General features: G+C 47.6%; 2 protein-coding genes across 3 annotated transcripts in view; one reads left to right on the top strand and one right to left on the bottom strand.

Moving 5' to 3' along the window:
* The first annotated feature begins 1,203 nt into the window (after positions 1 to 1,203).
* On the top strand, positions 1,204 to 8,143 carry LOC128970388 (cytochrome c oxidase subunit 6C). The gene is made up of 4 exons (XM_054385525.1): positions 1,204 to 1,261; positions 2,750 to 2,875; positions 3,912 to 4,050; positions 8,027 to 8,143. Exons 2-3 carry the CDS (start codon positions 2,762 to 2,764, stop codon positions 4,029 to 4,031), a joined length of 234 nt encoding a protein of 77 aa, XP_054241500.1. The 5' UTR covers positions 1,204 to 1,261; positions 2,750 to 2,761; the 3' UTR covers positions 4,032 to 4,050; positions 8,027 to 8,143.
* A 3,757-nt stretch (positions 8,144 to 11,900) lies between these two features.
* VPS13B (vacuolar protein sorting 13 homolog B) overlaps positions 11,901 to 23,210 on the bottom strand; it is a 316,612-nt gene continuing 305,302 nt past the window's right edge. For both annotated transcript variants that reach the window (XM_054385615.1, XM_054385616.1), the window contains exons 58-61: positions 19,424 to 19,600; positions 16,552 to 16,654; positions 15,686 to 15,935; positions 11,901 to 12,552 (exon numbers count right to left, since the gene is read on the bottom strand). In XM_054385615.1, the coding sequence (XP_054241590.1) occupies positions 12,313 to 12,552; positions 15,686 to 15,935; positions 16,552 to 16,654; positions 19,424 to 19,600 (770 nt within the window). In that variant the 3' untranslated portion in view covers positions 11,901 to 12,312. The remainder of the gene's footprint in view (positions 12,553 to 15,685; positions 15,936 to 16,551; positions 16,655 to 19,423; positions 19,601 to 23,210) is intronic.

The raw sequence follows: 23,210 nt of genomic DNA, 5'->3' as shown, positions 1-23,210 counted from the left end.
AAGGAACCGGGACAGGAGGGAGGTGTTTCTGTGGGTGTGTTTCTGTTTCATCCTGAGAAATCAGATGACAATGTAGAACGGTTCTGACAATGAAAGATGAAGGTAGACTTGTCTAAGTTAAACTTTGAGGAAAGAATGACACAGATATATAGTATTGCTTGATTAAAAATCCAGTTCATGTAGGCAAGGTTGCTAAAATAAGCAGGGTGCTTGTTCCAGGCAGGCTCTCCAAACCTGGAGATTTAGCTGCTCAAAAAATGACCCCTTTCAAGGGCACCACGGAAAAGCTTCACCTGTTACTGGTGCTGCTGCATTTTGGAGAGGCAAAGAGGACTGCAGACTCTGTTTTGATAACTGTGGCACCTTTTGAGCAAACAGTCCTGAGAGTCACGGGCAAAAGACAGCTGGAGCAGGTGCTGGAGACCCCAGGGCTGGGTGGACTGGGAAGGGAAGGGCTGCTGTTGTGTCTCTTGCCTCAGTGCTGTCAGGACGTTCATGTGCTCTGATGCATTTGAATGCACAGGGCCCACTCAGGTCCAGATCTGCTTCAGCCTTACAATCGATTCAGAAACTGGACCGACAGAAAGCAACTCTGTGCACTGACTTAATGGAGCTGACTGTCTCTACCCTCCTTTCTTAGCTCTCCCTCTATCCCTCTTTTCACCCTTTATTTGCACAGTCTCAAAGTGGCCTTCATAGCGAGCCCAAAGGAGCTGGCTGTATGTCCCATGGTAATGACCTCAAAGAATAACAACAATTAGCACTTCATTTAGCATCTTAACTGTAACACAAAGATGCATTTTGCGTCAATCCACACAGAAATAACTTTCGGACAGCTATCCTTCATTTCAGTCGCACATATTGTAGAACCAGGTGCCCCAGCAGCGGGCGGCGGCTGGCGCGCTGCTCGCCGCGGTGCTCGCCGTGCCCGCCGAAGCTGTTCGGTGCGCAGGAGGCCTGAGGCGAGAGAAGGGCGCCCACTGTGCTCCTTGTCACAGCAGCGTCGCCCCGGGCGTCCTTCTCGTGGGCAGCACGCTCTTGACTGTGGTGCAGCCCATCGGCCTTCTTCCCGCGGACCCGGCACAACACACAGGTGCCGTGCAACGCCGAGCACTCCCCACGCCAGGAACGCGCGCATTGCGGGGATTGAGCCGAGTCGATCGCCGTACCCAGGCTGCCGCCTCCCGCGCATGCGGAGTCGCGGGGCTGCAGAGGGTGCCCGGCCGGCTGGGCGGAAGGACGTTGGTGGGCCCGCGTTGAGGTGAGGCCGCGTTCGCGCTCCCTCTTTCTGCCGCCGCGTCCTCTCTCCCCCACTAATCCCCACGTCCGCCAGCTGCCGATTTCCCGTCCTCTCCCTTCGGCCCCACAGCCCGTCGCGGCAGCCTTTGACCTCTGCGCGTCCCCGAGGGTGTCAAGGACAGGCCTGCGGCGGCGGCCGCCCTGCAGGAAGGCAGCGAGGGGCCGAAGCGCCGTATGTGAGGGGGGAAATTAATGTGGGGCTTGCCTCATGCTGGCCATGGCGCTGCTTCGTCCGGTATTGGGGCTTGGTTATGGTCGTTTCTTTCAAATGCGAGGGATGAGGGCGTGCAGAGCATCGGCGGCACCAAGGCCTGTGGGAACAGCAGGGCCACCTCCTGGTCTGTGGCCCTGTGAGCGCAGGAGACCGCACAGAGAGCCGTACCCCGCGGGCGGCACTGCCTCGGGGCCGCTCCCATCCAAATGCACCTTGGGTTTAAAGACAGCTATGTGCTTCAGGCCTTGTAGATTTTTAATAAAATCCTATTAAAAAAAAAAAAAAAAAAGATCAGTCATCCTATAATGGACAGGGTTGGCAGTTACTTAAAAAAAAACCAACCCGAATCACAAAGCTAGTTGGAGATGTGACCCCACCTGGAGTACTGCGTCCAGTTCTGGAGCCCCTATTACAAGAGGGGCAGTGCTGGAACGTGCCCAGAGAAGGGCCACCAGGATGAGCAGAGGGCTGGAGCTGCTCTCCTATGAAGACAGACTGAAAGAGTTGGGGATGTTCAGTCTGGAGAAGAGAAGGCTCTGAGGTGACCTTCTTATGGCCTTGCAGTATCTGAAGGGGGCCTACAAGAAAGCTGGGGAGGGACTTTTTAGGCTATCAGGTAGTGATAGGACTAGGGGGAATGGAGTAAAGCTGGCAGTGGGGAGATTCAGACTGGATGTAAGGAAGAATTTCTTCACCATGAGAGTGGTGAGAGCCTGGAATGGGTTGTCCAGGGAGGTGGTTGAGGCCCCATCCCTGGAGGTGTTCAAGGCCAGGCTGGATGAGGCTCTGGCCAGCCTGCTGTGGTGTGAGGTGTCCCTGCCCATGGAACTAGGGGGGGTTGGAACTAGATGATCCTTGTGGTCCCTTCCACCCCTGACTGATGCTATGATTCTGTGATTTTCCTTGGGAAAGAATAAAATGTGACTAATGTTCTGAATTGTCTCCTAATGTAAAGGCCAGAACAGCAGGGCTGAAGTGGTAGGCTCTGCAGGGAGAGAAAGATGTTGTATGAAAAAGGAAGGGCAGTCCTGATTCCATGAATGCTGGATGTAAGGAGTGTTAAAACTTGCTTGGTCATGTCGTGGATTGTTTGTCCTTGAATGCTGTGCCTTATGTATTAAAACCCCAGCAAGGAGTGCTGTTGCTTATGCAGTGAAGGTGATTGTTGCACAGTACAAAAAATCAGAATCTTCCTAGAGAAGAGTTACAGAAAATGATTTGAGTTCTTGTGTTTAGGAAACAGTCACCATGTCGGCCGCACTGCTGCCTAAGCCTCAGATGCGGCGCCTTCTGGCCCGGCGGATGAAGTTTCACCTCTTTGGGGCATTTTTTGTGTCTGTGGGATGTGCAGCTTTATACAAGGTGAGTTCTGTAGTTTTCAGTTATAAACTGGACAAATGCATAATCTTTTTTTTTTTTTGCTGTTGAGATTTGGTTGAGAGCTGTTCAGCAGAGAGCTTTATCAGCGTGTTTTTGTAAGCATGTTTCCAGAGCATAAATAAATCTCCCTAATCTTCGTTTGAAGAAGTGATGTGATGCTTTAAGCTGTGTGATCAGGGTCATGCAGTTTGTGACCACTCACCCTAGTCTCCTAGGCTGCTCTCCATCCTTCACACGATTGGTGCACATTAACTCTGGATACTCTGTGTTTCCCTGTCAACAGTATCAAAGGCTCATGAGAGCTGTCAAGCTCTTTCATCTATACTGATTCAGAGAACTTGCCCATATGCAGTTTGAAAAACACTGAAGATGTGGTGGGGAAAGCTACTGTGGTCCTTTCATCCTTTCTTTTGAGTACCATTTGGAAAAGGAGAATTACGTTTCCCCAAAAAACCACTTACAGACTGGAGTTTCTTTTTCATGATCCTTAAGAGCCTTCTGACAAAGATTAAAAGCAGTAAGTGTCCTTCAGTGGTTTTAGTAAATCATCCTTGGATCTCATACACAAGGCAAGCAACACAGTTTGCATTACTGTGGAGAAACTGGATCTTGGTTTGCCCACTGAACTCACTCGTATACTACTTGCAGCATGTCAGTACTCAGGAAGCTATTCATAAAAGTGACTGGAAATCAATTTAACCTCAGGTTGTTCATCAAAAAAATGCCACAGTTGATTTAAACTTCTCAGAGGTCAGCAAATATCTGTCAGAGTCAGTAAGCTTGCACAGCTAAAGCTCAGTGTCTACTTTCACATCTGGTAGCAGGCAGGCAAGCTTGTTTGGGGTCAGGCTTGGGATGTCCTTTTGTTTAACAGTCTGGGTTTAGACCTCACCTGGCACCCCGCATTGGTAGACTTGCAAGGCAGAAGAGCATATTTAGAACAAGTAACATGGAGCTAATAGAAAAATCCTGTTGATAAAACTTGTCAAGATTTAATTTTCTGTGTCTTACTTTCCAGTTTGGAGTTGCTGAACCCAGGAAACGAGCTTATGCAGAGTTCTATAAAAACTATGATCCCATGAAGGACTTTGAAGCCATGAGGGCAGCTGGTGTGTTTGAGTCTGCACCACCCAAATGATGCTAACCTGCATTTACAGGTAATATGTTTCTCTGCATTGAACCCAAGCCTAATTCAGGTTGTTTCAGTGAAAAATTGTGCTTCCATTTGGAGGTTCTTCCTTTTTAATCAAATAGAAAGGTGTTGCCAAAGAAAAAGGGAGCAAATTGCACTTGAGAAACTTCCAGGTAATAAAACCATGGAGAAATGTGGGAACTGGGGAGCAGGGAGTAAAGGCAGATTAGAAAGCTCCTGAAAGCCTTTTGGGTAATGAGGAGGCCTGCCTTTTACGAGGGGGTTTGCAGAGAGATGCCAGGCCTTTTGCTCCTCATGCAGCCATGGAGAGGAGACAGAGCTGTGGTATTAAACTGTAAGACTTCCCTGATGGCAGTGTTACACTGACACTGCTTCCCTTTGGGCTGGCTGTATCCACTGCTTCAGTAGCTGTGGAGGCACGGTGAATGAGAAGAAGGAAAGGCTGTTTCTCCTGTAGAATGCAGCTCGAATTCTCTCTTCTCAGGCGGGTGAGAGGTGGAAGGTAACTGCTCACGATGGTGACAGTAGGGTTGAATGTTTGTGGGTGAGAATCAGGGGGAAGGCCAGCAGGGCAGATGTAATGGTGGGAATCTGTTGTAGACCAACCAACCACGGATGAAGAGACAGATAAAATATTCTTTAGGTATCTGGGAGAAGTCTCACAATCACTGGCACTTGTTCTCATGGGGGGACTTCAACTTCCCTGATGGCTGCTGGAAATACAATACAGCAGAGAGGGAGCAGTACTGGAGGGTCCTGGAGCGTGTGGAGGAGAACTTCTTGACAGCTGGTGAGGGAGCCAGCTAGGGAGGGTGCCCTGCAGGATCTGCTGTTGGTGAAGAGAGAAGGTCTGGTGGCTGATGTAACAGTTGATGGCTGTCTTGGGCACAGGGGTCATGAAATGATGGAGTTTTCAGCTGTTCGAGATGGGGGTCAGCAGAACTGCCAGTGGGCAGACTTTGGCCTGGTTTGGAGACTGGTGGAGAGAGTCCCTGGAGAGGGCCAAGGAGTCCAGGAAGGCTGGACACCCTTCAAGAAGGAAATCTTAAAGGTGCAGGAACAGGCCCTGCCCATGTATCAGAGATGAGCTGGTGTGGAAGAAGGCCAGTCTGGCTGATGAGAGACATCTGCTTACAGCTTAGGGATGAAAGAAGAGTTCATAGGCTTTGAAAGAAGGGTCAGGCCACTCAGGAGGGGACTGCAAAGTTGGTTTGAAGCTATGTAGCTAGATTAGAAGCCTGAAGATGAGCCAGTGAGCCCAGGTGGCCAAGAAGGCCAACAGCATCCTGTCCTGGATCAGGAATAATGTGACCAGCAGGACCAAGGAGGTGATCGTGCCCCCCATACTCAATGCTGGTGAGGCCACACCTTGAATATTGTGTTCAGTTTTGGGGCCCTCACTCCAAGGAGGACTTTGAGGGGCTGGAGTGTTTCCAGAGAAAGGCCACAATGATGGTGAAGGGTCTGGAGAACAGTGCTGGTGAGGACTGGCTAAGGGAACTGGGATTTAGTTTGAAGAGGAGTCTGAGGGGAGGCTTCGTTGCTGTCTGCAGCTACCTGAAAGGAGGCTGGAGCCAGGTGGGGGTTGGGCTCTTCTGCCTAGTGACAAGTGACAGGATGAGAGGAAATGGCCTCAGGTTGCACTAGGAGAGGTGTAGTTTGGACATGAGAAGAAACTTCTTGGCTGAAGTTTTCAAAGCCTGGGACAGGCTGCCCAAGGAGGTGGTTGAATTACCATCCCTGGAGGTGTGTCAAAGAGGCAGAGATGTGGTGCTGAGGGCCATGGTTTAGCCCCAGCCTTGGCAGAGTTAGAGACTGGTTGGACTGGATGATCCCAGAGGTCTTTTCTGTGACTCTTCAAGGGAGAATGTAAAGTCTGTGCACGGAGCAATGGCAGTGGCTTACAGGTCAAGATTTTTGCCCTACTGAATGAAGCTGTGCTATTTTCCTGGCACTGAACACTGCCTTTTGTTTGAAGGTTACCAAGCTTTGTTCTCCCTTAGTTGTCATAACAGCAGGAGAAAAAAAAAGTCTCCATTTGAGAGGTGTTGCAGTTATTAACAAGCACAGTCACCAAACCGCACAGGCTCGTGATGTGACAGCTCAAATCAGAATTCCTCCCCTCTTCCTGATCCAAGTTTCTTACACTGAGTTCTCTGCTTCTCTTAAAATGCCTCCAAACTAATGTGAAATGATGGCTTTTTCATTCTTCTGGAATATTTTCATATTGGGATCATTACATGATAATCTGGGGCTCTAATTATCCTGGGCCAGCTGGATTTTCTCAGCCTCTTTGCTTAAAGCAGCAAGATTGAATAAAAGATTAGTACTTAACACTTAATACTAAATCCTGTTGTGTAATCTACACCTATCTGGTTTCTGCATAACACAGTTACATGAAAAAAATAAACCAAAAGCAAAGCAAAGCTCCACCTTCTTTAGCAAGGTTGAAAAGAAAAAAATAATTGTGGCAATCCCTCTGGGGTTTGGGTTTGGTTTTGTTTTTTTTGTTGTGGGGGGGGGAAACTTCTGTTCTTTTATTGCAGTCACAGCTAAATCAATAAATAATGAAATTACAGATTCACCTGGGTTTAGTCTTGGTAATTGTGCCTCTGGTTCCAGCCAGTTGCTAATGTATAGGCACTTTGAAACTGTCTTAGAAACTGGAATTGCATTCTTGAGTCAGGTGGCCTTCATCAGAGTATTCCAAAAGGCCATCTGGTGTTAAAAATCACTGGAGACAAACACTGTCAACAGGGATGCCTGTTGAATATTTAATTGGAGTCATGAGCAAGCTTTCACTTAGTGCAAACAGAGCTGCACTCTTAGCTTATGTTCCCATCTGCAGCCTAAAAAGCAAGTTGCACATTGTGTGCACCTGTTAAATGTTTCTTAAGTGCTGCTTCTGTTCCTGAATTGCACCAGCTGAAAGGGAAGGTGAAATACAAACCTTTAGGTGTGATTTTGTTTGAATTGCTGATGCTTCTTATTCCCTGGACTGTTCCTGTAAGAGCTGATACTCCTCACTGCTTCAGAGCAGGAGGAGGTTGGGTTTTTGTGCCCAGACGTGGCTATGTCAGCAGTGCCAGTGTGGGAAGCCAGTGCCAGTGTGTCAGGTGTTTTGGAAGGGTTGTGAAACGTACAGAACAGAGGGAAGGGCATTTTCCTTTGCCTCAGTAGCTTCAATCTTAGCTGTGGAAGTAGGGTGAAGGTTCAATCTGTTGTTTTTTCTTCGATAGTTACCTAAAGGTAGGGTGGTCCTGCATGCTCCACCTCCCCCCTTGCATTGGAGCTGTTCTGTGTGTGGCACTCCACAGGGCGGTTCAGCCACACTGAATCTCGCTCTGCAGTCAGCACCTAGCCTGGGGTAGAGTAGGCAGGGAAGAGAATTCATGAGTGCTGGTGTTAGCCTTTGTTCTGCTGGGCATGCAGGCAGCTGGGTACCTAAGTGTAAATTCAGCTTTCTTGCCAGGCCTTTGTGTGGTGGCAGGGGCAGTGCCAAGGAGGGGCAGGCCGTGCGTTCAATGCTGCCTGCTTGCATGACTTTTGTCATGCAGCACAGCTGCTCTTGGGCTGCTGTAACTCAGTGTAATGTGGAGAAGCAAATCTGAATTTGGTTTTCTTCCTTCCTTGGTAGGTTGCCTACACCACTTGTTTCCTCTCTGGCTCCTATCTGAGAACTGCATTCCTTTCTCTTTCAGGCCCTTAGCAAGAGTGCTTCAGTTAGCGGTGCAGCATGTAGAGTGACTCTGACGAGCTGTGCAGTCTTGTTCCAGCTCTTGATTTGTTCCATGTTTCACTGCTGTTTGCCACATGAAGGGGGTGTAAATCTTAAACCATCAGGAAATAACAGGGGGAGTTCCTCTACACAAAACCACCACAGAAACATTTCTCTGTTGCTTTGCATTCATACATACTGATACATTCACTTGGGAGATAAAGTTTGTCCAACATAACTGAGTATATTTTTTATCTTGCAGATCCCCTCCAGTCCAAGGTGACTTGATGACTGAACTGTACCTGCTGACAGAGTTGTGAAGTGCAAATGCACTCAGGGCATGGCACACCCTAACATCACTCAATAAATACTGCATCAGTGACAACTTAGTTGTCTTCATTAATGTCAAAATGCTGAAATGCTCAGATGCTGGGGAGTGTGGTAGAAAGTCTTCATCAATTGCTCGAGGTGACCATGTCTGGTTTTCTTTGCCCAGGAATTACTTGCATTTGTCTGGCCACATTTGATAACAAACTGTATACCTAAGCAGTTACAGCCAGGTTGTCCTAGCTGCTGATGGGGACGTGCAAGGGGATGGCTGTTACAGGAAGGGAGAGACTGGATTTCTGAAAGGGCCTCATTTTACCTGGAGCTTTACAAGGTGAGCTGATGTGGAGAGGAGATGTGTGCATTGTCTGTCGCTGAGGCTGAAGATGGTGCTAGGACTGTAGCTCTTGATTGCTGACTGTGGGAACTAGGAGAGGCACAGAGCTGACTGTGTGAAAGGAGGGAGGGCTTTGCATGGAGAAGCCTGACAAATGAAGCCATCTGTGTTGTGTTTGAAGGGCTTGAGTTCAAATCCTGTTTGGAGTAACTCTTTATTGTTTTAAATGGCTCATTAATTACTTAACTCCTAATAGGTATGTGAGCAGTGCTGGACTAACAAGGCACGTGAGTAATGGCTTTGAGCCGGACCTCCAGCTTAGAGCAGCCAGGGCGTTGCTCAACACTTCCCATACAGGCAGTGCTGCCCTTTTAAGCAAAGAAGGGCTCTGACATGAGTGGTGCAGGGGAAGCCATCTAGTAATCAAAATACCCTGCTCCTGTAAATGGAAACCAAAGCCTACCAACAGCAAGTGACAGCCATTTATCTTCCCAGTGCAAGTATAAACACTGCTGCCATTAGGCACTAACACTTTTCCAGGCCTGTCTGTAGGTCTGGACAGCCAGTGGTCCTTAGTCATGCTGACAGTCACAGAGGCAAACTCTGCTCCAGGTGTGCAGGCTCATAGAGCTGGCTCCCCTTGCAGCTCTAGCCTGTGTGTTCTTTGCAGTTGCTATGAATTAATTTACTTTAAAATTCTAAGTTGCTTCTAAATGTTAGAGCTGCCTGTTCCTTCAGCTGCCAGTGTTTGGTGATTTAAAGACAACAGTTTCTGACTGAAGAGAGTTTATTGGACCATACAGCAGACCTTTAAAATGGCTCTAGCTAAATGTATTGAACCATGACAAACAAAAGGGCTCTGACTTGTCTGATGTCTGCAGGCTCTGGACGTGTTGCTTTCCGGGTAATGATGTGAGGGGTTCATAGTGGATGCAAAGCAAGTAAGTGCTTCCTTTCAGTGGGCAGTGCCAACAACCCATAGCTCATGTTCTTCTGGAGTGGGAAGGGAGGGCAAAGCTAGGGCTGAGCTGTGTTGAAAGCAGCACCCAGCCCAGCAAGCTGCCTTTCCTTTTTGTCTTTAAGAGCTCAGCTAATCCTGTCCTGCAAACAATGGGGAGTGGGACTTTGCTTAGAAGAAGACTTGTGTGAGTTAGACCTACAAATCAGCTGTTTGTGCCGGGATCTGGCTTAGTGTTTGCAGGAGATGCAGAGCTCAGAAATGTTCTTGCCTGCTCTGAGACCATCCCAGCTGGCTGCAAAGGGGTTTGCTACATTTGTATGTGAAATGATAGCTAAAAAGGAATCGTTTGACCTAAACTGCTTTGGGAGAGGTCTTGCTGTGCTAAGTCTGACCATGCCTTTGGCTGGCTTACTTTATTCTTGAGTGTCTGAGGAATGATGGATTGTTCTGGAAGCAAACTAAAAAAACTTGAAGTTGTGAGCTCTCCAGGGCTAAAGAGCCTGATGAGAGCAGGCATGTTTTAAGAGTGTGCATTGGAGTGCTGAAGCAGCTAAGTACAGGCAGCTGCTCTGTGCACAACTTTGTTTTCATAGCTCACACAGCTCCTATGTAGCACAGGTTGATTTATATGCTGCCTCTGCACATGTTCCATACATGTGGTCAGAAGAGGGAGAAGGAACCTGCCTAATGCAGCAAAGATGCTGGCTTAATGCACTGAAGAGTAACCTAAGCAAGTGTTTGTTCCAGGAGAAGGTAACCCAGGAAAAAGACAAATGGATCTTAGTGGCTGCAGTCTGCAAACTTACAAACTGAACTGCTGCCTTCCCTCCTGTTTTACAGGTGCAGTGGCATCCTCTTGGCTGCTTTGGGCAGATCAATCTAATAAATCAGTCTGACGGACAGATGGTGACTGCAGTGCTGGTTCGCTGCAGTTGTCACACAAGCACACAACTTCTCAGCACACTTTTTTTTGGCAAGCTAACCATCAGTTGTTTTTAATTCCCAAGTATTGTCATGCTCTATTGCATTTTCTGGTAGGTGATGAAGTCCAGTGACCAGCTGTAGCCTAGCAGGCTCTGCATGAGGCTCTGCTGTCTTGTCATTGTTCCACATGGGGACCTGTTGATTGCCTTGCAGTGGAATGCCCAAGTAGCTCAGCAGACCAGGTGTTACAGGAATAGCTTTATTATCTTTAAACAATCTCATTATATTACAATTTGCCCACCAATATGCAAAATTAGAAGTATTAAACTATTTCCATAAATTACCCAGGAATGAAGCACGTGTGTGGGTATGTACAGAGAAGTTCTAAAACAGTGCCATTGGAACAACAGCTGAAGGATTCAATCACCATGAAATTTTGAGCCTGGATGGACTTAGTTCACAGTCAGAAAAGGACCATGCAGAGCCCAGGCTGCTGCATTTTCAGCACACAAAGAGACACAGCTTTTAGAAATACCTTTAACAAAACAGAAGTGATGAGGAAAACATTGCAGTTACTGCATTCCTACTGACTGTGCATTTGGTCAGGTGTGCATAGAAGTTAGTAACTACATAGCAGAGCTGCTCCAAATGATCAGATCTGATTTCAGTGCTTGTCTCTAAATCCAGCCATGTTCAGGAATCCACAGACAAAATTCATGTCCACAGACAAGGGGAGAAAGGTAACAGGCAGAGCTGAAAACCAAATAAGCTTTTGGTTGTTGGGATAAAACTGGCAGAGCCAGCTTGGGTTTATGAAGGAGCCTTATCTGTGCCCAGAGACAGCAATTTCTTGGAGACTACAAACTAAACCAGCTGAAAAATGAAACACTCAAAAGCTCATTTGTCTTGATGTGCTTCATGCCATATTCACAAGTGCATGTGGTGGCATCAATAACTGTCCATGCACTTGGTGCCTCTCAGTCCATACTTCAGATCAACTTGGAAAAAAAAGAAATCCCCCTTTGCTTAGCACAAAGATAGCTGAAAGGTCACAGTTTCTAAATACCCCTGGGCTTGGCAGTTCAGGGATAATGAGCATGAAATGAATGAGGGCTTCAGTGAGCACCTACGATGTAGAGGTGGCAGATCAGGAGGAAGTGAGGCCCACCAAGGCTGTACTGAGCACTCGCACGTCCAGGTTACACTGAACTTGAGAGATTTTGGATGGATTTTTAAGGAGACTAAGATGTGTTTCTTCAGTTTTTGAGCTGCATGTTACTGGCTTCCAGCTAACAACTGAGAATGCACAAAGTCATACAGACAGTGAAAGGCCTGAAAATGTGAGGGTGGGTAAAAGAAAATTTCTATATACAGACAGCTTTAACAATCAGTTCCTGCTGTAGTTCCTGTTTTGTTCTGCACAGCACACAAAGGCACTAGTTTACAATAAGGACTACCCCTGCAAAACTTCAGTCCAATGGAGGAAGCTATTTTAAGGTTAAAGTGGTGCTAAAGCCCAGCTGTCACTGGTAACTTAAACCAGCCCCTCGGGTGCTGAGGGAAAAGGTTTTGCCTCAGGCTGTAGATGTTGGTGAGAGGAGTACTGGGGAGGGAAGGCTCAGCCTTCAGCAAGTCTTTACAGCTGAGTTACAAACCTGGTTTCTAACAGAGCCTGGCAGGCTCTAGATCTGGCACAGCAGGGACTGGTACACATCGGCTGTGTGTGGCAGGAGGGTGTGCACGCAGCCCTTCCTTAGGCTCAGATCTGGGGTTATTCAAAGGGATTTTGACAGAGCTCTAGTCCAAGGCTGTTCCCTTTGACATGATTCATTTGCTGGAACACTCTTCCTGCAGCACTAGTATTTTGGCTAGGGAGCAGGAATGCTGTCAGGATCAGAAAAGCTGTTGGGCTTTACTTTGTTTCATCTGCCTCCTCCAAAATGCCAATGTACTGTAGGTACTGCAGAGACACAAGGTGCTGCTGTACTCACCACAAACATCAGTGAAATCCTTTCCTCAAGGCTTTGTTTTTGACCATGGTGAATTTACTGATGAATATGTGGGAGAAGTTTGGCTCAACCACATACTGGTATGTTTTGGTGACAGCTGGCAGGTGCTCTGCAGGCTGCGGTGCCGGCAGGGTGGCGGTGCCGGCAGCCAGGTGAGAAGATGTCTTTGTGATGTACTCCACCAAACGGTTGTACTGTTGCTCTGACAGCCTCTCTCGAGCTCCATCTGCCTGGGGTCAGAGAACAAGGAGGAGTTACTGAGTAACTGAACCCAGCAGTAAGGACAGTACCTTTGCAGTGTTTTCTGTAGCTGAAAGTCTTCCTCCCCGAGATCTTGCTTACAGTTGCCTAGCATGTTTTAATCAACAGTGCTCTGCAGCCCAGACCTTGGTGGCTCAGTCATCACCTGTGCTGTTTCAGATGCTTCTAAAAAGCCATAGAAAATGAGAATTGCAGGGATGGACACCTTGGTCAAGAGTAGATCTCTACAAGAGACTGAATTCAGGGTCCAGCACAGAGCCACAAAGCTGCTGAAGGCAGTGGAACATCTGCCTGTGAGGACAGGCTGATGGAGTTGGGGCCTTGGAGCTTGGAGCTGGGTTTGCTGCTTACCAAGTAGGAACACTCCTGGTTCCAGTCATCAGCACAAAAATGTCACAGGGAGCAGGCTCAGGGGCAAGCTCAGAAGCTCAGGGCTGGAGCCTGTGCTTAGGAAGAGCAGCAGTGGTGCAATGGGCAGAGTGTGGCTGTCACAGATGGTCTTAGAGGCAGGGAGGAATCAGAAGGCAGCCTGCTGCAGCAGGCTGAAGGAGAGCAGTGTCTGAGCCACAGCTCCAGGCAGCTGTCTCAACAGTCACTGCCACCAGTTGACCAAAAGGCCCAAGTCTCCAGATGGAAGGCTGCTGGCATCCCACTCTGCCACTCTTGTTCTTCATTTTCCCCAGGCTGCAGCCTGAGTATTCAGGAGGAATCTTAACTGCACTTGGATGATCTTCCAAAGGAACTGGGACCCTATGTGCTTCCAGATGACCTCATCTGCAACTTTTTTCTTCTCCAGCCAGTCTCAGTTTAGCTTATATTGTCAAGACAAATCCAGAAACCTGGAGTTCCTGTTACTCTACATTTCTTCTGAAATGGGACATTGCCACTGAGTACCTCATCCCCTGCTGTGAACCAGACCACTATATGAATCACAGCTTAGGCAGGGGTTGCTTAGTGCACCTGCAGGAGGGATCTGAAAGCCACCATGGCCTTCCATACAAGACCATACTTTTGGGTTAAGCACTGTACAGTTTTTCCAAACTACTTCCTCCCAGCACCCTAAGCAGGATGTGCTCAGCTGCAGAAAGATGACCAACCTGCCAGTCCCCAGAGGCAATGAACTCTACTGAGCTTAATTACAGAAGGATATTACCAAACTCCAGGTGATTACTAAAACTTTGTGAAGCTTTTGGAGTCTTCCTGTTGTGTAGCTGCCTTAGCATAAATAATTTTCAACTTTCTTACTCTTCTCTGCCCTTTGTTCAGCTGCCTCTCCTCCCACTACACCTCCTTATGTTTCCACAGAACTCTCAGCACCAGTGGCTGCCTTTGCCAGGTCTGTTTTGTACAGCACTGCTCAGCTTTTGCTGTGCTGCCCTCTCTGCCTTGGCTGCACCTGGGGCACAGCCCTCACTGCTTTCATCACACCACACATTTGCACTGCATGCTCAAGAGCCTGCATCAGCACAAGAGGTGTGCTGAGGCTGGGTGGCTCCAGACTTCCAGCTCCTCTGCAGTGGGACTCTTGTGTTTCTATCTAGAACCTTGGGAAAACCCACCTTTGGTACAGCTGACTTTGGCCTCCACAGCAGGTCACTGTGAACACTTACAGTGGGAATGCTGGACCCTGCACATGCCATGGAGAGCTGTGCTGTGGAACCATTTGCCCAGATGTCCTCAACATCCCCAGCTGCAAGCAGCTGTGGGGGGATTAGAATTAGGGTCCCTGTCCCTTGCCTTCTCTTACCCAAATGAGGCAGCCCCTCTGCCTCATCACCCTCTTGCAGCAACCTTTGGACAACCAGCATCGCTGAGAGCAGCAGCCTGTTCCTCACCCTTTGGACAAGAACCATCACACTATAGCCTGCTAAAAAAAGACCTGGGCTGGTGCTAAAGTAGGGGCTAGGATGGGTTGAGTGCATCGGACGCCTTAGGGAGAATAATCTTCATCTTCCCTCCAGGACAGTAGCTCTGGCCTGAACAGGGTAGTCTGGATTCAGTTTGCTGTGTGCCTCCAGCAAACAATGAGCACTCAGGGAGAGAAAAAGCTGAGCTTTGCCCACTTGCATCAACATTTAAGTAAAGCCTCATGCAGCTTTGTGGTGAGAGAAGGAAATTTCAGTCAGCAGCATTCTGTGAGGCTGAGGTTAGTGGAAAGACAATAAATAGAGAATTCACCACTAAAAAAAGCTTTCACAAAAACAATCCAAGTGCTGTCATGACACAGAAGAAGTCCTTGTTAGAGCCAATGGCAAAGCTCTTTGGTGACTTTGGAGAAGTTAGGGGCCTACTGAAGGTGCTGAAGCTTTTTGGCACACCTCAAACCTGATGGGGTTTTGTTGTTTGAAACAGACTATGCAGTGACCTGCTGCACTCTGCAAAACCAGCTGGGAGAGGCCTATTTGAAACCTCTCCTGAGTCCTCTGGGAATTTCCTATAATGAACATTATTTCTCCAGAGTGTAAAAATGTAATCCTCTGCCATTAAAAGGAGAGAATTAATCCAAACCCTCAGTATTCAGATCTGACAATCTGAAGATGAAAGATTTGTGCTCTGATTGGCAAGCCCTTGGAGCATCCAATCCCAGAAATGGTGGATCTGCTTGGAAATGAGCATCTGCAGAAGAAGGAAGATCTAAGGAAGCAAATACAGCAAGCAGCAGAGCGAGACCTTGGCATTGCAAGTGGCAAGATAAGAAACATGCTGAAAGCAGCAGGCACCAGCACCACTGAGCTGGTGAAAGAGTATTCCCAGAACAACAGGAACTGTTCTCACTGTGACTCTACAGGCACAAGGCTGCCTTGCCAGACAATAAACACCTCAGGCACGTGGTGAGAACCTCAGAAAAGAGGTGGTGCTCACCAAGCACCCTGACTGCCTCTGCTTTTTCCCTCAGCCAGCTGCTGTCACTCATGTGAAATGTGCTGCTCAAGAAGAGGACAGAAGGGAGGAGATGGCCTTCTCATCCACAGGGGGACAGAGTCTTGTGAAGTAGGGGTTTTCCTACTGTGGCACTTGACCTCTGGCCTTGCAACCTGAAGATGAGCTTGCCTGTTGCCAGGAGCATCAGCAGCAGGCTAACTTTATCTGCTCAAGTCTTACCTCCACATCAGAAGGCACTCTCTGCTGCTTTAGCTGCACCTTCAGCAGGTCTTCTTGCTGCTCATCTTCCAGACACTCGATCTCAGTCACAGGGAATGCCTGCTGCTGTGTGTCTTCACTGATGCTGACCACAAAGAGCACCTCTGAGGTGAGCAGCAAGCAGCCTTCATGCTGCTGGCCTGACCCGCTCACAATCATGACATCTAAGGCCATGTGGACCTCTGGCCTTCCCAGAGACTGCAGCATTTTCCTGCATTACCAAGAGAAAACCAAAAAGAAGCAAAAAGAAAAAAAAACAAGTGTTACGCATCAGATTCTTCACCATTTCTTTTGCTCTCTCATGTTTTTACTTAAGCCTGTGGCTGTCACCTACAAATATAAAATAGGGAGCACATTCCAGGTCTCCATTACTGAAAGACTTAGAGAATAAATGTGAAACTGTTCCTTAACAAAGCTCCTTAATCATCCCTTGCCAAATTGGCCTAAGGACTGTGCTGGGTCAGCCTATTTCCCATCCTAACAGACCTATCACCCTGAGAAGTGGCTCAGTGCAGCAAATAAAGCTATCTTCACTAGCAGCCATTGCTGGAAAGGTGCAGGATTCTCTTGGGCTCTGCAATGATAAATAAGAACTCACTGAATGCCATTAAATAAAGATCAGCTCTGCATTTCCAGGGCTGGAAGCAGATCAGCAGCCCATTGTTTGCAGACCGTGTTTCCATGCACTACCTTTGTGTTTAACGTTCCTAAACAAACTGCCATAACTCAGCCTCTTCCAGGGAGCAGCCTCTTGGCCTGACCACAGGCCAGCAGCCATTAACAACCACTGTGGATGTCCCAATGAGCAAGTGTCTCAGTAACGTTACCAGACATATTTGACATGGCTGTTTGGAGCCTGCTCCACGAGCTGATCGCTGGGCTGAGAGCGCTGCTGGGGAAGCTGAGACAGTCCAGCTCCGTGCAGAATACCTGTGGGGGGAGAGTTGCAGTCCTTCAGTGCTTGTTTTCTACAAACCAGTTACATGCTGCAATGATGTCATCTGTTTAGAGCAGTTCATAAAGCAGTGCAGATCCAGAATGATGTCACATCTTTGGAAGCTGCAGTCCAGATAATTCATTAAATCTCACAGAGCTGTGCACTTAACCCTGCTGATCTTCCGTTAGTGAGAAACAACCCCCCCCACTCAGCCTTGCAGTCGAGCCCAGCAGAATGCTCCTGAGAGCTGCCACTTCAGGGGAGGATGGGACACGTCCCTTAGGGTTTATGCAGAAAAAGCAAGACCACTGCTAACTTTCTTGTTTAACATGCAAATGCTTCCACCTGCGTGTCACCAGCGCTGCAAACTGGCAGGCAAGCTTGGCTGGAGGCTGCATTTAAACCTTCAGTGGCTTCACCCAGCTGCTGAGCACAGATCACAGCCCTTCAGGACATCTCCCGGGGCAGCTGCTTTATTGGGAACTCTTCTTAGTGCCAGCTCAGAGCAGACACTGCAAGCAGCAGGTTTCTAAAGAGGCTCTCCACAGCTGAAGATGGCACAGTCTGTGTGCTTGTAAACTTCTAAGGATGGTCACCAGAAACCATGAGTGGGTTGCAAAAATTGTCACAAATGAAGGAGTGTTAGAACTTTTTCCCAGACAGGAAGTAGGTTGTGCAGTAGGCACTATTTGATGGCTTCCTGCAAAGTTACTCTTTGAATAAATGAAGAAAATTGGCTTTTGTCTACTGAAGGCTCCCACTGCAGCAGAAGGCATCTCTGTGTAAGGGTGTCAAGAACTCAGATTTCTCTTTACACAATGGAAAACAATTAAAACATCCAGGCTGGGAAAAACCCTTTAATTTTCAGCACACATGTTGATGGTAATACTTAAAAGCAGCATCCCAGTCGTAACAGTTGGCTTACCAAGGTTCTCAGTATTATGTGAGTGAAAATGTTATTTACAGATGGAGCAAGGGAGAACATGTGTTTACTTCTGTGTGGTCCCCCACCCCTGGGTCCCCCCCAAGAGGCTCGGTCCCACTTCCAATCCAGTTGTGGGTAAGAGTTGCTTGAACTCTTGTGTGCTTTCCTCTCACGCGCTGTCAGCTATTATTGATACACTTTTTATGGCTTTTTTCCCCTGGCTAACTGCTTTTGTCAATGCTCATGGAAACTGTGATGTCTTGTTTACCATCTCTGCAGTCAGCACTGTCCCTCTGCTCTTACCAGCTTTGTGATAAAGACTGCGCTGGAATTAAATCCAGAGGGAGCAATACCATGGGCAGCAGACCCAGCACACAGCCAGCACACATTCTCTGACCATAGAATGGCTCAGGTTGGAAGGGACCTCAGAGATCACCCACTCCAACCTCCCCACGATGAGCAGGGACACCTCTCAACTAGACTCAGCTGCTCAAGGCCTCATCCACCCTGGCCTTGAACACCCCCACAAAGGAGGCAGCCGCAACCATAGCCTCCCTGGGCAGCCTGTTCCAGAGTCTCACCACCCTTGTACTGAAGAACTGCTTCCTAAGATTCAGTCTAACCCTGCTCTGCCTCAGCTTCATTCCCCCTTGTCCTGTCTCTAGACACCCTCAGGAAAAGTCCCTCTGCAGCCTTCCTGTAGGATCTCAGGCACTGGAAGGCAGCTCTAAGGTCCCCCCAGCTCCCTCAGCCTGTCCTCACAGCAGAGCTGCTCCAGCCCTTGGATAATCTTTGTGGCCTCTTCTGGACTCACTCCAGTAGCTCTGTGTCCTTCTTCTGATGGGGACGCCAGAACTGGAGGCAGGATTGGAGGTGGGGCCTCCGAATTCTCTGAGGTTCAGAACATTTTCTATTTACACCCATACAAGCAAGACAGAGCTGATTTGAAAGAACTGTGATAATGAAGTGCTTCATTTATGTCTTTAAATAGACTGCTTCAAGGAATGAGTTCTGAATATAATAGGGAGCATGGAAACAATATCCTAAGCTGCAGCCCTTGAAGAACTCCTGCATTCTAATCCACGCCTCACAAGCAGAAATATTGCTGGTGAGTAAAGGCTGAAATCTTCCAGCCTTGTCTGGGGTGATCAGTGGAACAAAATTATTGACACACTGTCCTTGTGTTCTCTGACTTCCCCCACCCTGCCCCACTTTCAAACATCCAGACCAACAGCTTTGACTTATTGATACTGGATTCTAAGAAAATTCCTGTCTTTGGAGATTTTATCTGTCACAGTTTTTGGTCACTCAGAAGCGTTCAGATCTACCTGAAAGGACTCACTGCCACTAAGTGCTCAGGCTGGCTGGAACCCCCAGCTCTGGCTGGCTGCCGGGGTACCCACAAAGGGGCTGTATGCTCACAGTGCTGCTGTGCAAAGGGGATACTCCCCCTGCATTCCTCACTTTTCTCCCAGGAACATAAATCTCTCTCTGTGCAGAGACAGCACAGTTCTGTCCTTGCCATAGCAAAGCACTCTCAGAATCATGGATCTAGAGCTGCTCTAACACTTCCATGTCAAAACCTCTGTTGTGAGCACACGTTTGTGTAACTAATTCTTCTGGATTCCAACAATGATTTCATGCTTTCTGCATTGTTTCTGTACAGGACTGATGGGTAACAGAGAGAAGCACAACATGATGGCCTTCAGGAGCACCAGCATTTCTAAACCTTTCTCTAGGGCACCTAGTTCCAGAGCCCAACAGGAAAGGCACAGCAGGCTGTATTAGAAGGGAATGTTAGGGTTTCAAAGGAGATGTTAGGAACAGAGAAACTCACCATAACCTGTCTGGGAGACGAGCTCAGCTGCCCCTCCAATGGGCTTTGTGAAGACCCCCATGAGTCCTTTGCCCACCCCAGAGATGACTCCTCTGGCCTTGTGCCCAGCTGAAGCTTGGGCCTCGGATACGCGTTGGAAGTTCTGCATCGGCTGGTCCACAATCCCAGCAATTGCTCCTGGGAAAACAAGAGTCCCAGTAATTAGGGGAGGTTAATATCCCAGAATAGACCCAAATCTTCCTGCTGGAGCTGAATGCTGCTTGGATCACAGACTGCACCCCACTCCTCTTGCACAGCCATTCAGCATGTGAGCAGTTAGCTATGCAGAACCATAGCTTCAGTTTTAGTGCAACCCCAACTCCCTTTTCTTTGCTAAACTGTTTTTTATTTTTCAGCAGCCAGATCCCTTAAGCTGGCAGTGTGCTTTCCTCTCAACTGCTTTCTCTGTGTGCTTCCCCTCACCCAGTGTGATTTAGCTCATTCTGCTCAGCAGCTCTGAACATACTGGAATACAGTCCACCAGTTTCAGAATGCTTGGGCTGCTATGGAAATGAGATTTTCATGTAAGCCTGGGACTGACTTCATGAGAATAAAAACTGCCTGTATCCAATAGATCATTTTTATATCCTCCTGCACTGCCAGACGTGGTCATAAGCTAATGCAACTTTTGATCTATGACTAAGATTAGCAGAATTAGACTCTGAGACTTTGTGTTACTTTTTGGTGAAAAGGATCATATTTTACTTTAATGCGCACAGGTCAAACTTTTACAAGTGACATGGTGACCTTGCCAGCTTTTAGTATCAACAGAGAACTTTGACTTAAATCTTCCTAAATGTAAACAGGTATGTGAGGTGGGACACTGCTTTGATCTTGAGTTTACTCTGGCCACTTAAGCATAGACACGTCCCCAGTTATTGTAATTTTGATAGATCAGCTATATGGAAATTGCTAAGAGTGCAAGGACTGGGCAGGGTGACATCAGCTAGAGAGTGGCCTGCCTGATGGGAGGTTCTTTGCTCAGTGAAAAGCAAGTCTGCAGGCTCCTCAGCCAGCTCTCCAGTTTGCACCTTCAGCTGCAAAGATAAAACAATTATTTAAGGAGCAGGACTGAGTGCCACCTGGGTAACCAGGCATTTTTACTGCAAGCTTGTCAGTTCTGACGATTCTGGTTTGTATGTGGGAGCAAATCAGGCACAATTCCACAGCTCTGGAAAATTACAGCCCCAGGTGTTCCCCAGCATGGCATGCACTGGTCACCTAGCTGGTAACCAGTGGTGGTTTTAGTTACCACTACTGGACAAGTGGGGTAGTGCTGACTTTGAACAAGAGCTAACATCCTACTTACACAATGGTAATCTGTCCAAAGACATGGAGAAGCAGCAGCACACATTTCCCCAGATCCCTGTCTATCAGCAAGTCAAGAAACTTGCATCCCCCATGGATCCCTCCCCTCTGCTCTCAGAGAGATTGCTTCCAGCTTCTCTGTGTGCATCCTTTGCTGATGAGAGCAGAAAATGCAGGTCTGCTTTGAGAGTGATACCAAGGCTGAGCATGCAGCTGGATTCTCACCCTTTGCACCACAAAAGCCATCAGGATTTCTTAATGACATGCCATGGAAATAAAACATTTTCAAATGAGTTCCCTTCCATTACTACTTACCAGCTGCTGCTGCTGCTTGCCTAGGATACCCCAACACTGCATTCCACAAGTGGGATTGTTCATCCAGCCTTTTCTTTTCTACAGTTGTGATGCATTTGAAGGCACAAACCACTACTTGGTGCTCTGCTAAGCTGCAGTGTTGTGTTACCCTGTGACCTCCTTCACCCTATCTATGGAGGTCATCCACAGCAACTGCACTTTCAGAACAGGAGTTATTGCCTTATTAAATGTAATCCACCTAAGTCCTAGCACTAGTAAATTATTTACTGCAATACACTTGAGCAGTGTTATAAGGTAATAATAATTAAGAGCCTACTCCAAAGGACCTGTGGTATGCTCCAGGCACTCCTCAGCTGGAATGAGGCCCAGAGGACAGGGAAGAAGAATGGGAACTGCTGTGACTGTGTTATATAAGATTATTTATATAGTACCCAAAATAACACACAGCTTAATTAGCCACTTGTTTAGTACTTGCACACTTGGTGTTATTCTGCCATTTTATGCATGCTCTGAAGTTGGCTGTAAAGCCACTGCTCTTGAGTACCTCCAATCCTTCTGCAAGTCCTTTCTACCTGTAAAAGATTTAACCAACGATCTCCTCTTAGCTCTCTGCTCACCCTTTGTAATCTCCTAGCTCAAATTGCAACCCACTGACAAAATTCATTCACGTGCCTACAAATCACATAACAAACTATAACTTTACTCCTTTCATTAGAGTAGCTGCTCCTGCTGCCCTTGCATGGGCAAATCAGCTCAGTGCAGTTCCTTTGCCATGTGCATCATGTGTGGGCAAAGGAAAGAAAACAGCAGGTCAAAGGCTGAGCAGCCTCCAGACCCAACAGCAGCAAGGTAATGGGGACACACACCTGAGGTTCACTGCATCTCCTGGTACTAGAAACTGACAAACAGATGTCCCCTTGTGTCCATGTGGCTTCCTTCTCTCTAATATAAAGTTACTAGTAGAAGCATCATGCTGGATGGAGCTTACCACAGAAAGTTTCTCCCCCCAGATTTCGGTAAGGTATGAGAGAAGCAGATCAGAGGCAGCTATGGTCTCCTTCTACTGTCCCTCACCCTTCTCTGTAGAAATGTTATTTTAAAATGAAACCCTTCTCCATTTTTCTTTCCTTCCTTACCCTAGGCATTCCATTTTATATGCATGTCCACATGTGTGCACACAGATTATGCATGTATAAAAAAAAACCTCAATAAAATTAAACACCAAAGCAACAAAACAAAACCATATTCTTCCATTACTGGACCAAAGAGGTTCCAGCAACACCAAAACATCTGCTAAACATCAGCTGGGGTGCATTCTGGTTAATACATGTTATTCAGTAACCATAAAAAAGATACTTTGATAACTACAAAATTCAGATAGTTGAGAGTCTATCACTGGATTACTTCAAGGAGCATTTGATTACCGGCAGCAACCGGCTTGTGGTGCAGACTGACAGTGCTGGGTGAGCACGGCACAGCTTACAGAATGTAGCAAAGCCCAGACCAAGAAATAATTGGGAAAAAATCCCCCACCAGGAGAAGCTGCCTGTGTTTTGCCACAAGGCTGGAAGACAGCCCAGCTGAAACCATTTTCCTTCTTTTTTTTCTTTTTTCACCCTCTGTCATCCTTCAGGATTGCTGCAAATGTTTCACACCAAAGACGCGTCTGAAGCGTAGCTTCGTTTCAGCAAACGTACCATAAAAATACAGATAACAGAGGAGGGCTTCTCCTCATGTGTGTTCATACATCTGCAGAGTTAGTCTGTAGAACAGGATCATGGAACAGTCCAGGTCGGAAGGGACCTCCAAAGCTCATCCAGTCTGACCTCCCCACAGTCAGCAGGGACATCCCCAACTAGACCAGGCTGCCCAGGGCCTCATTGAGCCTGACCTTGAATATCTCCAGAGAAGGGGCCTCAACCACCTCTCTGGGCAACCTCAGTGTTCCACCTCCAGAATGAGTGCTGAAGTATCTTGCTTGCAGATGGGCAAATGTAGAGTAGCTCCAATTCAGCGAGAGCTGCAAGCAAGAACAACCACCCGCCTCAGTTACAAACACTTGAGCCTCTGCAGTGCAGGCTTTATCCTCTCCAGCAGCACAGTCACACTGCTAGGTACTGTTACT

The sequence above is a fragment of the Indicator indicator genome, chromosome 12 (genome assembly GCF_027791375.1).
Source record: "Indicator indicator isolate 239-I01 chromosome 12, UM_Iind_1.1, whole genome shotgun sequence".
NCBI classification, from domain to species: Eukaryota; Metazoa; Chordata; class Aves; order Piciformes; family Indicatoridae; genus Indicator; species Indicator indicator.
The sequence above is the reverse complement of the archived record's forward strand: the minus strand, read 5'-3'. Positions and strand labels throughout refer to the sequence as shown.